The sequence below is a fragment of the Protobothrops mucrosquamatus genome, unplaced genomic scaffold (genome assembly GCF_001527695.2).
Source record: "Protobothrops mucrosquamatus isolate PMUCROS unplaced genomic scaffold, P.Mucros_1.0 scaffold2237, whole genome shotgun sequence".
Classification (NCBI taxonomy): Eukaryota; Metazoa; Chordata; class Lepidosauria; order Squamata; family Viperidae; genus Protobothrops; species Protobothrops mucrosquamatus.
The window spans coordinates 174,499-189,413 of record NW_015388326.1 but is presented as its reverse complement, the minus strand read 5'-3'; the positions used below and the strand labels follow the sequence as shown (position 1 = coordinate 189,413).

Genomic DNA, 14,915 nt, shown 5'->3' with positions numbered 1-14,915 from the left:
GTTCAGTTCCCCAGTTCATTGGGGGGGTGGAGTGGACCCCCAGCCACAGACCACTGATGCTTGGTAGAAAAATTAGTTCTGGGTTTGGATGGCATTATAATGTTGCTGTTTTTTACCTTCCCCCCCCCCAACATGTAAACACTAAAATAAATGCTTACGCCTCCATTGGAGTCCATTCAGCTGTTTTGCCCTGATTTATGACAGCAGTTGTGACCAGAATTTCCATTGCCTAGAAGTACGATTGTAAAGCACGACTGCATTGCTTAGCAATGCAATCTCTACAGTTCCAGTTGTTGACCAAATCCCATGGTGTGGTTAGGCGAGGCACCTTCTTGTTGGCTTTCCGCGACCAAAGTTGGTGGGAAGCTGGTAGGAAGTTGCAAGTCCCTGACCAACTGCTTTCAGGTGGGGAGCATGGGAACACACGGAAGGGGTTGGGGAAGGTGCGCAAAGATGCAGGGGAGGGGTAATGTAAGAAGTGGTGCAGAGTGGGGAGAGTTGTGAGTTGTGAGAGGAGGAGTCAGGGAGGGTATGGTGCAGATGAGGGCAAGAAGTTGCGCACAGGTGGAAGGGAGATGTGGCAAGGTTGTAACAGGGAATGCTTGCCAAGGATCCAGATTGTGATCATGTGACTGCAGGTGTGTTGAGATGACTGGGGCTCCAAGGACCAGTCATAGCCATCATTCATATAGTACAGTGGTACTTTGAACGGTCACTGAATGAATGATCGTAGGACTAAGTCTTACCTATATAAACAAAATACAGACCTTCCTTATAAAACATGCCAGGAATCTCAAGTGTATCTCCTTTATCATCATCATACCTCCAGTGGCCATCTGAGACTCAAACCCATAAAAAGTTCAAAAAAATAAAACTTATCTGCAGCTCTTGGTAACAAATGTATATACAACTCTTGCTCTAATTTATTTCTAAGATCTCAACAAATTTTAAGATTACATACTTTTTACATTTATATACTATGTTTCTACCAAGTTAACTAATACAGTTTACATTCTTAAGAACCTAAAAGAAATGCACTGAAGTGATACCTGCAGGAGTTGACAGCACAAGGTTTCAGGATTGGGCATTTTTACTTTTCTCACAAGCCATGGATAGTCGACTTCAGACTAGCAATCAAATAAGCAATACGCCAAAGAGCCATTAGTAAACAGCCCAACCAAAGAATCCCTAAGACCGCCCCCGTCCACCCAGACAGGCAAGACACCAGAATATAAACAGACAGCAAATCGCACTCCTTACTAGTACTGATGATGTTACCTAGTTAGGGTAATGAAACGTCTGCAAGAAAACAAGCAAGCTCAGAGAGCACCAAGGACCCCACATAGTCACAATTGCCATCTAAAGATTTGGTCAAGGGAGATTCAGGTTTAAGCTTTCCAGAAGTTTGATTCTGTCACCTATGTCCTCAAAATAATTTTTTATCACACCGTGGATGATTACTTAGCCTATCCATACCAGAAGGCTTGGGCTTCAATGAGCACTACTTATTTATGCTTGTTTTACTTAAATTTAAAGCTTAATATATCTATTGCAATTCATATTTTTTCATTTCTTGATTTTCTCTAGCTGTATTTGTCTTTTCAATATCCTTACAGTATATATCTGCCAGCTAGAATAACTCCAACCAATAAAAACCTAAGCTATAAAAATATATTAATCTTTAAAGTCCTTTTGTTTTCATTGTTTTCTTTAGTTCTTGATTTTTCTGTCTACATTTTAGCATATAGACCATATTATTTTATGATTCACTGTTATTATCATTACAGGTAGTCCTAGGGTTGATTATTTACTTACTTACTTACTTACTTACTTACTTACTTACTTACTTACTTACTTAACCATCTGATTTATTGGCTGCCCAACTTACCATAGGGTAATTAAGGGATTATTGGGACTGCATTGTTAAGTGACATTGTTGGAAAGCCTAGCATCATATGACTGAGTTGCTTAGTGACAATAATTCCAGCAGACCTGTTCTGCTGTCATAAATAAGGATCATATGGGTCACTAAGCAAGGACCTCATGTGACAGTGAGTTTCGATTTCCTGCTGACTTCCCCATTGACTTTACTTGTGGGAACTCAGCAGGAAACATTGGAAATCACAGTCACATAATCATGGCCCATTGCTACATCATATTTGCAAGCTGGGTGCCAAGCACCGGGATCATGATCACATGACTGCAGGGATGCTAGAATTCTAATGGAACCATTGTAAGTCCTCCTCATTCAGCATTGTTGTACTCTGAGGACTACCTGTATTCTATTCCGCCTTTGGCTCCTTTTCTGTCAAAACGAATAATCTTTTGTTTGTGGGGCTTTCTTCATCTGTTTGTCAGTAGTCCTCTCCCTATATTTCTGTTTTGTTTTGCAGAGCCCAAGATAGTGAAATATTGAGTGAAAGAGTTAGCATTCCCAATGGTACAGCACATGGTACATTGCAGCCAAACACAAATAATGGTGAGTTTCTCTTAATCAGAATTATTATCTTGTCCTTCATGTAATGCCTTGAAAAATCAGGAAATGATCCTTGCAGGTTTTTTTTCTCTGAATTGCTCATGCAAGGAAATTTTCCCTCTAACATTCTGGGAATGCTAATTAAGCTTATTGGCACTGAGGAATTCTTCTGATTCTCCCTGTGGTTGTTCTCAAGCCGTATAAATCAGCAATCATAAAGTCCTGCCTGCAGTTACCATTACATCATGTTAATAAGCCATTTTGGGTCTGCCTGGCATAGATTGTGAAATCAGCACGACACATGGCAGTTCGGTATAATCAATGGAATTTTATATTAAGGGAATTCTTTTGCTTAGTACCGTTTTAATGAAAAAAGAGTGATGTGTAATTCAGAGAATTTTTCTTCTCTGTGCTAATGTCAAAATTATGTTTCCCTTTTTAAAAAGGTCATAAAGAAGCAACATATCCTCTGCCTTCTAACAAACTCAGTAAGGAAGAAAAAATAGGAAAAAGTAACAAGCCTGAGACACTGGATGACACCTCTCTAAATGGGGAGATGTCTTTGAATGTGCATGATCAAAAATGTGATCCGATCAATGTAGATGTAATAAAGACTCAGGATGTTGCAATTCAGACCATATCTGAAGATAATCGTGGTCAGACTGCGTTAAGTGAAAACGGCAATCATCAGAGTCGCACACTGAGCCCTCACAAAAATTCAACTCATGTACACAAGCCAGTACAGAAATACCATTCCTTGGGAGCCCTGAATATGATGAGTAAGCCCATAGGACAAGCAGACCAAAGCAGTGTGAATCCTAATGGCACCCATGATAATGCATTGGTAAATGAGAACCAAGTTCTCCCAGAGACGATCGTCAGAAGCCCAATTAGTTCTCCTACAAAAACGTACCCACTTTACAGACAAGGTTCAAAGCCTAAGCCTAAGCCTTCCAATGAAATTACCAGAGACTACATACCCAAAGTTGGAATGACTACTTACAAAATAGTACCTCCCAAAACCACGAAGAATCGGGAATTAGATCCCGTGGAACACCAAGAAGCAGCGGTATCTCCCAAGAATGAAAATTCCCAAGAATTTGGTACACAAACAGAGACTGCTAATATCTCAAAAAGACCGTATCAAACAGAACCTGATTTTAAGAATGAATTTACATTATATGAGGTAAGGAGGGATTCACCGCCTAAAACATACCCGGCTGCTGATCATAGGCCAGTTTCCTTCTCCAGTGCCCAAGGCCAGAAAATGGAGGTAGAACATCCCAGGCCTAATCAAGACCACCCAATTCCTCCTTTAATTCTAAATTCAGGAAAGAAAAGTTCTCCACCTGCGGTGCAAGAAAAACCAAAAATGTTGAGTCCCCCAATAAGGCCAAGCAATTTTTATTTACAGATACAGAGGAGGACCACAGATCATTATGTAACTTCTGCAATTGCAAGAAGTGGTTCTCTAAGCAGCCCTATTCAGAGTGAAGCTAAGACTAGGGAGACGGAGAAAAAAGTGGCATCTCCAGATCAACCTGGCCTTCCACTACCTAAACCAATTACTGTTCCTTCTCAGTTACCTGAGGAAACTACTGAAAATGGATGTAATGAAGGAGAGAGAAAAGCCACCACTTCTCTTATTCCGAGTGAAGCTAAGACTATGGAGACGGAGAAAAAAGTGGCATCTCCAGATCAACCTGGCTTTCCACTACCTAAACCAATTACTGTTCCTTCTCGGTTACCTGAGGAAACTACTGAAAATAGATGTAATGAAGAAGAGAGAAAGGTCACCACTTCTCCTATTCAGAATGAAGCTAAAACTATGGAGACGGAGAAAAAAGTGGCATCTCCAGATAAACCTGGCTTTCCACTACCTAAACCAGTTACTGTTCCTTCTCGGTTACCTGAGGAAACTACTGAAAATAGATGTAATGAAGAAGAGAGAAAAGCCACCACTTCTCCTATTCAGGGTGAAGCTAAGACTATGGAGACGGAGAAAAAAGTGGCATCTCCAGATAAACCTGGCTTTCCACTACCTAAACCAGTTACTGTTCCTTCTCGGTTACCTGAGGAAACTACTGAAAACAGATGTAATGAAGAAGAGAGAAAAGTCACTTCTCCTATAAAAGTATCTCAACCATTGATTTCTCGTTCATCCCAGCCTTCTGCATTACAATTGAAAACTTTGAGGACTTTTGTTTTGCCACAACCATATTCTTCTCCTAAACCTTCACCTTTTGCTCTTGCTGTATCATCAGCAGTTAAAAGATCACAGTCCTTCAGTAAAAAATGCCCCAATGCAACCAGACCATTAAAAGAACAATCTTCTCTTGACCTTAGCTCATCAGCATCCAACACCGAAGTAAAGGATTATTCACCTATACCGAGTCCAACAACTCAGACACAGCAGATCCTGACAGACAAGGTAAAACTTGTATTTAACATGCATTCATAATGACATTGCATCTCCCCCACCCCCAGTTCTATCTCTGCTTACTGGAATATTTGAGTAAGTTATTTATCCAACGTGTGTTACCTGAATTTTGTGGCAACCTTAAACATCCTCCCTCCAATAATAATAAATTAATGATTTATTATTCTGGATCCGTGAAAGCTTAATAAACGTGTTAGGTGTTACAATGCTTTGTAGTTAGAAACCTATAGCTCTTTGAGAATGTGCTCAGAATGATGGTAACACCCTCAGCTAACCTTACTTGGGCAATGTTTTAACCCAGCAGAAGACTAACGATGCAAGCTATGAGCAAAACAGGCAGGCACCCCCTTTATTCAACCATCCAGCTACCGCTATCTGTGAGAGAAGCCTTGCTGCAGCAGTCCAGCACCCTGACCCAGAACAGATCCACCAGAGCTTGCTGGCTGCAATCCGCTCTGGAGAGGCTGCTGCCAAATTGAGGCGGGTGAGTCGCTATCCTCCCTTCTCCCGCTCAGCATTAAATCAACAGCAGGGGATTTACAGGGCTTCTTTCAAAGTCAGTGTAGTAATCAGAATATGATGAGCAAATCTTGTGAATGTGTTGCTATTATTTTTAACGATGCCAATAGGAAATAGATCTGTGTTCATAACTGTTGACCTTGATCTGGTTAACCTCAACCTAGTTGTATATTTCATTACTCTTTTGTTATGGAAACCGTAACCAACTAACCCATTTTAAAGGATATCAGGTTGCTCTGTACCCTTAGCTTCCCTCTTTCTATTTGCCTGGTCACTTTCTTTTTTCTTCTATCACCTCTTTCAGTTCCCTTGCTCATTTGTACTTTCCAAGTTAAGGTCATTCATAAACTGGCTTCATACCTGCACTTCCACCTTCCCTAAATCTCTTCAGCCTTCGAATCAGATAGTTAACTTCTTAAAAATCAAGTCAGTAAAGCAGAAAGGTTGTGGCATCAGTTTCAGGTTTGTAGGCTTCACGTTTCAAAACCATACTGGGTATTTTTCATGTATATACAGCAGAATATTTTCCGTATTTTTTACAGATTTTTTTTTGCTCTAGTTCTTAATAGGATAAAATCTACTATATACAGAGAACTTAGCTCAAGTGAGTAGATCAGGCTTGTCAAACTGCCGACCCGCAGGCTGGATGCGTCACGCCGAAACCGCCAGCAATGGGGAAAAAGTCGCGTTACGTCGCGTGACGTCGCGAGTTTGACATGGCTGGAGTAGATGAACTCATCTTTCTCAGGCAAGCTTTGTGACTGCACACCTTGCCATTCTAAGATATTTTTTTCAGTGTCCTCTTGTGTTGTTAAAAAAGTCTACCATTGTGGTTTTAATTGTTGTTGCTGCCTGCTTCTCTTGGCTGTAACTATAGCGGACTCTGGAGGAAAAGCATTATCTGAAATCTTACCGGACAGGGATTGGATATAGTATTGAGACATCACTGATTGTGCTTGTGGATGACTTCTGGTGGGACCATTCCTGTTACTGCAGCTGTATAATGTAAAAGAGATGACCTTGACAGAACTATACAAGATCTATTACCTAGACCAGGGGTAGGCAACCTCGGCTCTTTTATGACTCATGGACTTCAACTCCCAGAATTCCTGAGTCAGCATAGGAATTCTGGGAGTTGAAGTCCATGAGTCATAAAAGAGCCGAAGTTGCCTACCCCTGACCTAGACAAAGAGGGCTGAAACACTCTTTTAAGTCCTAGAAAGCAAGATACTATTTGGAAGTGGCACAGGCAAATGCTCCCTGGTTCACTGGGATATAAGACGGAGAGGAAGGATAGCAGAACCAAACTTGCAAGATTCTGTTATTATAGCTTAATAAATCTTAATCTTAATAAAATATAATTCTAGTGGAGTAGATTTTCTGGACTGACTTGCCTAATGTAGCTGATAGAAGCTTTCAGGATCATTGATCACAGTAGCCTTCACTTCCAGGGGTTAGAGATGGGAAGTTCTGGATTATAGTGACCCTTCTTACTCCAGGGTCAGTTCCAGTCAGAGTTGGTAGAGAGTGGGACAGGACAGGATTCCTTGGAACAGCTCATCGTCTTCCCATTTGTATTTAACATCTACATTAACACAGATTCAGGTATTATCAGTATGCAGGTGATACCCAGATTTACATTTTAATCCCAACGTGGCAGTACCATTAAGGTCTAGTTCCAGTTCCAGTGTAGCAAGACCGAATGGCTTTGGCTTCAAGTATTTTTCAACTTCTGTTCTCCGTGAGGTTGCACTTCTCCAGTCAGAACTTCTGTGCAATGTGAGGGTCCATAAACTCTAGGTTCTTACTCAACAAACAGTTGGCAGCCATGGCCAGAGATTTCATTTGGTACTCCAATTACAACCTGTATTCTGGACTGGGAGGCCTTAATCACCACCTGTTTGGATTATTGCAGTGCACTCTCCATTTGGCTACCTTGAAGTCTACTCAGAAACTGCATTGGTCCAAAATACAGGGATGGAGGTAATTATGGTCATATCTCATTTTGTCTGTGTAACATCGTTTCATACTCCTACTGTGTTACACCACTATTTAGCTTCCAGTTGCAATTCAAAAGGCTGGTTGTCACTTCATGGGGCTTGGATACCTTTGGGGTGGCCTCTTTTTGTTATTTCTGTCCATCTGATAAGATCTGGAAAGTTTGCTCACTCCCAAGTCCTCATGGTAAAGCAATGCCATCTTGCAGGGCTTTCTCCATAGCCATACATGAACGGCACTCCTTCCGATGTCTGTATGACCCCAAATCTGTTGTGCTTTTTTGAAGATCAAGGTTTTCCAGCAGATTCTGTGGAAGGGTGGAATGTGAACTGGTTCCCTGCATGTTTTCTGTTGTTCTTATAATGAGCTGTGAAGTTCTGGGTATTTACTATTTCTATTGTCATTTGCTTTTCTTTGACTGCTTTGAGGCCCTCTATGGGTTTGATTAAATAAGTAAATAAATAGTGAAAAATGAAGAGTAACTAAGGCAGGGGTAGGCAACCATGGCTGGCTCAGGAATTCTGGGAGTTGAAGTCCACGAGTCATAAAAGAGCCAAGGTTGCCTACCCCTGAACTAAGGCATGCCTCCATTCTTTTTTTAAAATTGTGCAATAAAAAGCTCTAAGGCTAACTAATATGGTCGGGATGGACCTAGTTAGATCCATTCATTTTTAGGTTTTTTTTTTTCAGATTTTCCTCAATTGTTCTCCATTCAAGAAAGACATCCTCCCCCTTCCCCCCACCCCAAAAAAGCATAACCTGTTGATGAGACTTTTGCACTATCTAACAATGTGAGGAAGTGAAACTTGGATGAGAAAACTGCAGTATCAAATTTATTTTTATGCCTCTTGTGAAGATGATGTCAGGCTGTGGCTGCAAAATGTCACTTTAGCTTTTTAAAGCAAGGGATGTTTGCATGTGAGAGAATTAAACCCTTAATGTCAGCAGGCTGGCAGGCTCCTTGATTCCCTTGTGTACGGAGAGCAGGGAGAGTGGATGTTGGGCGAATGCTTTACTCTAGTAAATCAGGTAAAAGGTCTATCAGGTGCTCTCACTTACTGCCAAGTATTTAAGAAGCGAGGCAGAAAAACTGTTTCTCCTGTCAGCCAAACATTTTCCTCCTTTTAATATCTTGTTTGGGTGCAGAGCCAAACTCTGTGGCCTTTTGTGCTGCAGTTTTATTTCTGTTGAATTAAGCCCTCATTAATTGCTAATCAAATGGGTCAAAAGAGGGTAAGGCTTGAAGCTATTTATCTCTCCAGAATGTTTCCATCATATGACTAGTCTCCCCCCATTAAGATACTGCTTTATTTAAAACATTTCCTTTTAAAAAGCAAAATGTGTACCTCATCCATGTGTCTGTTGACTTCACTCACTCCTCAAAAGTGACAGTTGCATTTTGTTCCATCTTTAACATATCTTTTTAATTTCCCTCCTTGTTTTAACATAACTATTTTGAAGCAGCGTACTGTTCAGAATTGTCATGGCGATACCCAATGTTTTGCTTTCTTCTCAATCTTAAAACCTGTTTTATTCTCCAATTCTTTTTGATCTCGTACTTTCATATTGTACCCTCCTTGTCTCCTATTTTTTAATCTTGGAAATATGCTTCTTCCATCTCATTTTGTCCTACCATTTTGTGCTGTTTGGTAAAACAATGTCCAGAGACACCCACTGAATGTCAAGACCCCCAGGGGGAGAGCCTTCTTTGTGGCAGCTCCTGCCCTCTGGAATGACCTACCCCCCGACCTACGTACAACTGCGGACCTGCACCTTTTTCGCCGAGCCCTGAAAACCCATCTATTCTGTGCGGCCGGCCTGGCGTAGTCTTAATTATGTTTTAGTAAAGGTTTTATATGGGGTATTTTAGAGCAGGCCTTTATTTAATCTGATTTTAGAATAGAAATTTGAGTATATTTATTGTGGTTTTTATTATCACCTGTTCACCGCCCTGAGTCCCGTAAGGGAGATAGGGCGGTATACAAATTTAAATAAAATAAATAAATAAATAAGACTGATTAATATTTGATTAATCTTCTCACCCTTCGCCGACCACATTACATTACTCTCTTTATCAAACCTGTATACACTTCTTTATTGAATGGGGTCGGAGTAGACATCTCATCCTGATAATTACCTGTGTTTCCCCAAAAATAAGACCGGGTCTTTTTTTTTTTTTTGCCTCCAAAACAAGCACCAGGTCTTATTTTTGGCGGATGTCTTATTCACCTCCGGCACCGACAGCCCCACCTAGCAGGTCCACTTCTCCTGCAGCCGAAGGAGCAGCTTCATTCTGCAGTTGCAGTCCAGCCTGTATTTTGCAGTTAGGCCTTTCCGGAAGGCCTATGCAGCCGAGTACCAAGCTATGGATTCAATCCATAGCTCGGTCCTCAGCTGCAGAGGTCTTGCAGAACCAAGCTATTCAATCCATAGCTTAGTTCTTGGCTGCAGAGGCCTTCCGGAAAGGCCTGTGACTGAGAAATGCAGGCCTGGCTGCAGAAGACTCTGCAGAAGAAGTGGGCCAGCAAGGAGAGGCCTGGCTGCAAGGTAAGTGGGTGTGGGGCACATGGGGCAGATCCACACCCCCACCCTAGCTTGATTTTTAAGTGTGTGCCCTGCCCCCAAACTAGGGCTTATTTTGGAGGCAGGGCTTATATTAGGTCCACCCCCCAAAATCAAGCTAGGGCTTATTTTTTGGGTAGGCCTTACTTTCGGGGAAACATCGCAGATGTTGCTCAGGGTTAGCTTTTAAGACAGATGCCTGTTGAAATGGCGGATGGATGATATCCAGGCCTAATTTTTTTCTATGATCCTGACAATATTTTCTTTTCCAGGTTGCACCTCCATCAAACACTATTGCCATCAATGGAAGATCCAGTCTCAGTTCTCCAGTGTCCATTGAAACAAGATACGGTAGTCATTAAGACTTTGTACCAAATATTTTGCACTTTAATCACAGCTGCATAGATCTACTGCATAAATCTACTTCACAGTTACCTGCATATTATTGAAGACTTATGTATAGATGCAGGATTGTGTGGGTATATATTGTCAAGAGTGAAGCACAGAAATTTAATGGATGCCTCAAAAGAATTCTTAAAATATATAATTTATGGCTTTTTTTGACTTTTCTCTTTAAAACTAAAAATGCTGCTTCAGAACATATTCCATGGCGCAGAACAGTTGTAGATTTTTTTTGCTGCTGTAATAATCAGATATGTTAATTTCCACTTCATCCATAACAAATGATGTGTAGCAATGTGCTGTATAATGCTAAGATTCATCTTAATGTTTGTAACTGCTTAATAATTATGTTCAGAAATATTTGAATTTAAATGTAGTTCTTCTCACCTGTTGCCTTGAATGTTAAATTTGAAATTAATTATTGCACTTAGCTAAATATTATCTAGAAACTCTGATGGGCAGGTTTTCTGGTAAAAAAGCAATGTAGATGATATACATCTAAAGATATACTTCTAACTCAGTTTAATTGCTTATTGTCCTTACTTAAATTAGTAGAACCTAAAGGTGCTTAATTTTGGCTGGATCATGCCTATTTAGGTTGATTGTTACTATGTTTGCTTCTAGTATCAAAGTGAAAAATAATAAAACAGAAATCTCCTGGCACCTACTTGTTAACACTATATGTGAATTTCCTTATTTAAAACATGTTTAGTCTCAATGCTAGAGTGCTTATGTCTGTGATGTGTCGCAACAATGCCACCAGTGAAATCAGATCTCTTTTTTTCAAAAGCAGCTGTAAACCCATATCCAAATTATAGAAAATAGCAACCCGTGAATACTTTTGGAGTGCACTCATGCTGCTGATGGGTGTCCCCAAAACCTTAGCTAATATGGCTAATAAGGATAAATAGTAACAATTGGGCAGTGTAGAAACATCTGGAAAGTCACAGATGTCCCATCCTGCTCTAGGATGGTACCAAAGAGCAGGTCCATGAGGTCTGAACTGTATATCTCAAAAATAGGCATATAATTCAGCATTCCTATCCTCATTCAGAGTCCTTTATGGATTTGATTCACCAGTACTGAGCTTCAGTAACTTCTACCCACATCTTTTTGTAAATTTAGTAGCTAAGCAGATGTTGGGAAAGGATCTTTGGCAAAGACAGACTGATAGGACATATATTTGGAAATAAATTTGGAATCTATTTAAGATGACATGAAACATTGACAATCCAGCTCTGGGTTGGACTGAAGATTCTGGATATTTGTTTGGCATTGGATATAAATTTTCAAGACATTGAGCTGTGGATCAGGTATAGCTTGAGGAGATCTCAAGCAAAAGTCGCAGTGGCCTAGAGCAGCCATAATGTATTTGAAAATAGATAAGCTGTAGTTGAATGCAGACTTTTGTGCAGTTTTTCTTCACTATTCATAAAAGCAAGCTATTTTTATGTTTGTTAATTTTAAAAATATTTTTTGACATTCAGGAAATTCAGTATATGGTTATAGGGGGAAATGCGCTTCACTTTCTCTTAAGGAAAGAGGTATTGGTGACAATTTCTCCAGTTCAAATTTGTTTTAGAAATATTGTCAGTCAACTACTTCTATGAGTATGTATTTTTAACACTGTAGAATTTAAGAATCAACTATGGAAAAGACATATTATCTTGAGCAGAAAACCAAATCCTCAGTAATAGATGTTTTGCTTTGTTGCTGTCCATCTTTTTCTTCCTATCTTGACTTAAACTAATGTTGCATTTCTATGATGTTGAAAATTTGTTTGTGACCCTAGTTCTGATCAAGCAATAAATTGTAGATATGCATCGCAAATAATGGAATATTTTTACTTTACTTTTAAATAACTCATGGTATTTTCAGATAAAAGCAATGGTATTTAGTTTTATTCTTGAATCATATTGAATTATAATTTTGAAAACCATCAACTTTTGAAATTTTAAAAAAGTTCTGATCAGATCAGTTTTTAACAAAGACTTCCAAACATTTTCAAAATCTTCTATGCAGTGAGTTGCATTGTATTGATCTGAATGGGGCAATGAATGCTGTCAAAAAAATTACGTAATGCAAAATTGGGAAAGTGCCATAATTTACCTCTTCACTGATATAGCTGCTTTTTTGCTAATCTGATTACACATCATTCTTTCTGTCTACATATAGCTAGATTTGTATACAGTAATCATGCCAGAAAATAAAATTACATGACCAGTGCTCTTTATATAGACAGTACAGTACATGTAAAATGAGTCTCAGGATTAAGTATAGAATACTGGAAGAGATATACTAATACTTTTACAAACTATAATATAAAAAACACCCTATCCAGTGATCCAATAGTATGACGCCAATGTTTTCATCATCATCTATCATGGTGTCTGAGCAACTACAGAAAGAAAGCAATTTGGGATTACTTTTACCTAATCTGTTGAGAATACAAATCTAAAACAACAGAGGAGAAATAATCCAATTCTATAGTTAAAGCATGTAAATACATCACCAAATGGATGCATATTCTATCCATCCATCCACTATATAATCCACACTAACCCCTGCCTTCATCTAGCTTATCTACTTATTTTTCCAAGAACAAAAGAAGCAACAAAAGAATAAAATTAGAAAGCTTTAGAATATGAACATAGAGTTTAAATAAATAACAGGTAATCCCCAAGTTATGAGCATTCACTTAAAAACGCTTGAAGTTACGTGATAAGCAACCCCTAGTGCTTATGAGCAAGTCCCGAAATCATGAATATTGCAGCACCACGGCAGTCGTTCACATTTACAAGTGACTGCAGTGGCACTGCAACATTCACCCTGGTTATTCCCTCCCTCCCCATCCCCACCCGGGGTCTCCCTAGGAACCAGGCCTTCAATACTCACCCTGCGAAGATCGAAATCCTTGGCTGCTCCAGGCCTTCATGCATTTGCAGAGAATAGAGGCCTAAAGTAACGCAAGATCACGTGAGATCAGTGGAGCGAGATCTCACGCTTCTGATCTTGTGTGAACTCATGGTACTTTAGGCCTCTGTTCTCTGCAACAAAGAACGGAACTGAAGCCAGGGAATGCTTCCGTGGCCTTCTGATGGCCCAATCCAGGCGCTGGACACCTTCTCCAGGCTGCTGCCGCCCAGATCTGAGGCTAGGGGACGCTTCTGCGGCCCTCTGGTGGCCTGATCCGGGCATCTCCAGGCCGCTGCCATCCAGAAAGGGGCCGCCAGAGGGCCGCAGAAGTGTCCCCTGGCCTCAGATCCGTGCGGTAGTGGCCTGGAGGAGGCGTCCGGCATCTGGATCAGGCCACCAGAATGCCGCAGAAGCGTACCCTGGCGTCAGATCCAGGCGTCAGCAGCCTGGAGAAGGTATCCAGTGCCCGGATCTTGCTGCCGGAGGGCTGCGGAAGTGTCCGGAAGTGTCCCCTGGCCTCAGATCTGAGTGGCAGCAGGAACCGCAGCAGAGAAGAGACAGATCTTTTCAAGATGAGTCTGGTGCAGTAGGAAGCAAGGAGGTTTCTTAGTGGGTCGGGAAGGCTTTGGGGGCCTGTTCCATCACTAGGCCCTCCATGGCCTTCCCCACCCTAAGATACCTCATGATCACTAAATGAGCCGTGTGCATCTTAACAAGCAAGGGAGTGATCTCGTTCGGGGTACAAGATTCACTCCGAGTTTTCGAGTTACAAGTGGAATGGGCAGGCTCCATTCTGCTCGTAACTCAAGGACTACCTGTATTTAAATTGGATGGCATGAAAACACAGCCAAACAGTTCAGAATAAGAAACATATAAAAGAATGAAAACCAATCGTCTACAGAATTTTAAAATGTCTTGTTATTATAAGGGCTTTCATTATTATGGAAATGCCAAGCAATTTGCTTGTAGAATCACCTCTCTGGAAAGCAAATTTTACAATTAGATGAAAGTTACTAGAAAACATGGGCTTTAAAATTTCATAATTGTAGAAATTAGAGATAATGAAAAATAATCAATAGATCCTATTTCTTTTGCTCCCTGGAGAGAACTGGCAAAGAACACTGAACACTGGCAAAGCCAGTTTTTGGGCACTCGGTCTCTAAAAGGTTCGCCATCACTGTCCTAGATCATCTTAGGAAATATAGAGAATGAAAATCCTCTTTTAAAGAAGAAAGAAAATACAGAACATGGCATCTGGAATTGTTTCCAACCCTTTACCAGGAGTGGTTTGATCTGTCTTTGTAGAAAGTGATGTGATGTGTACATTTATTAAATTCACATTTGCGACCACCCCCAGGGACTCTGTATGCATCTGCATGCATCTGCACATGCTAGAAGCTGAGGGTGGTCTGCTGCCATTTTATGTCCAGCTCTGGGTCACCAGGAGGAAGAAGGCATATAATGGAGAAGTCAACACTATTCTCAGCTGCCTCTCCCACAGGAAGGTGCTGGAGAACATTTCTCTGGGTTTTTTTTCTTTTCTCCACAGCTTGATCCAGCCTATTTCCAAAACCTTTTCCCAGCTTCTCTCTCCACACCAGA

At 40.6% G+C, this 14,915-nt stretch overlaps 1 protein-coding gene across 1 annotated transcript in view; it reads left to right on the top strand.

The window, feature by feature from the left end:
- LOC107295144 (cordon-bleu protein-like 1) overlaps positions 1–12,227 on the top strand; it is a 46,289-nt gene extending 34,062 nt beyond the window's left edge. The window contains exons 12-15 of the mRNA XM_015824444.1: positions 2,394–2,479; positions 2,923–4,907; positions 5,218–5,400; positions 10,268–12,227. Of these exons, the coding sequence (XP_015679930.1) occupies positions 2,394–2,479; positions 2,923–4,907; positions 5,218–5,400; positions 10,268–10,357 (2,344 nt within the window). The 3' untranslated portion in view covers positions 10,358–12,227. The remainder of the gene's footprint in view (positions 1–2,393; positions 2,480–2,922; positions 4,908–5,217; positions 5,401–10,267) is intronic.
- The last annotated feature ends 2,688 nt before the right edge of the window (positions 12,228–14,915 follow it).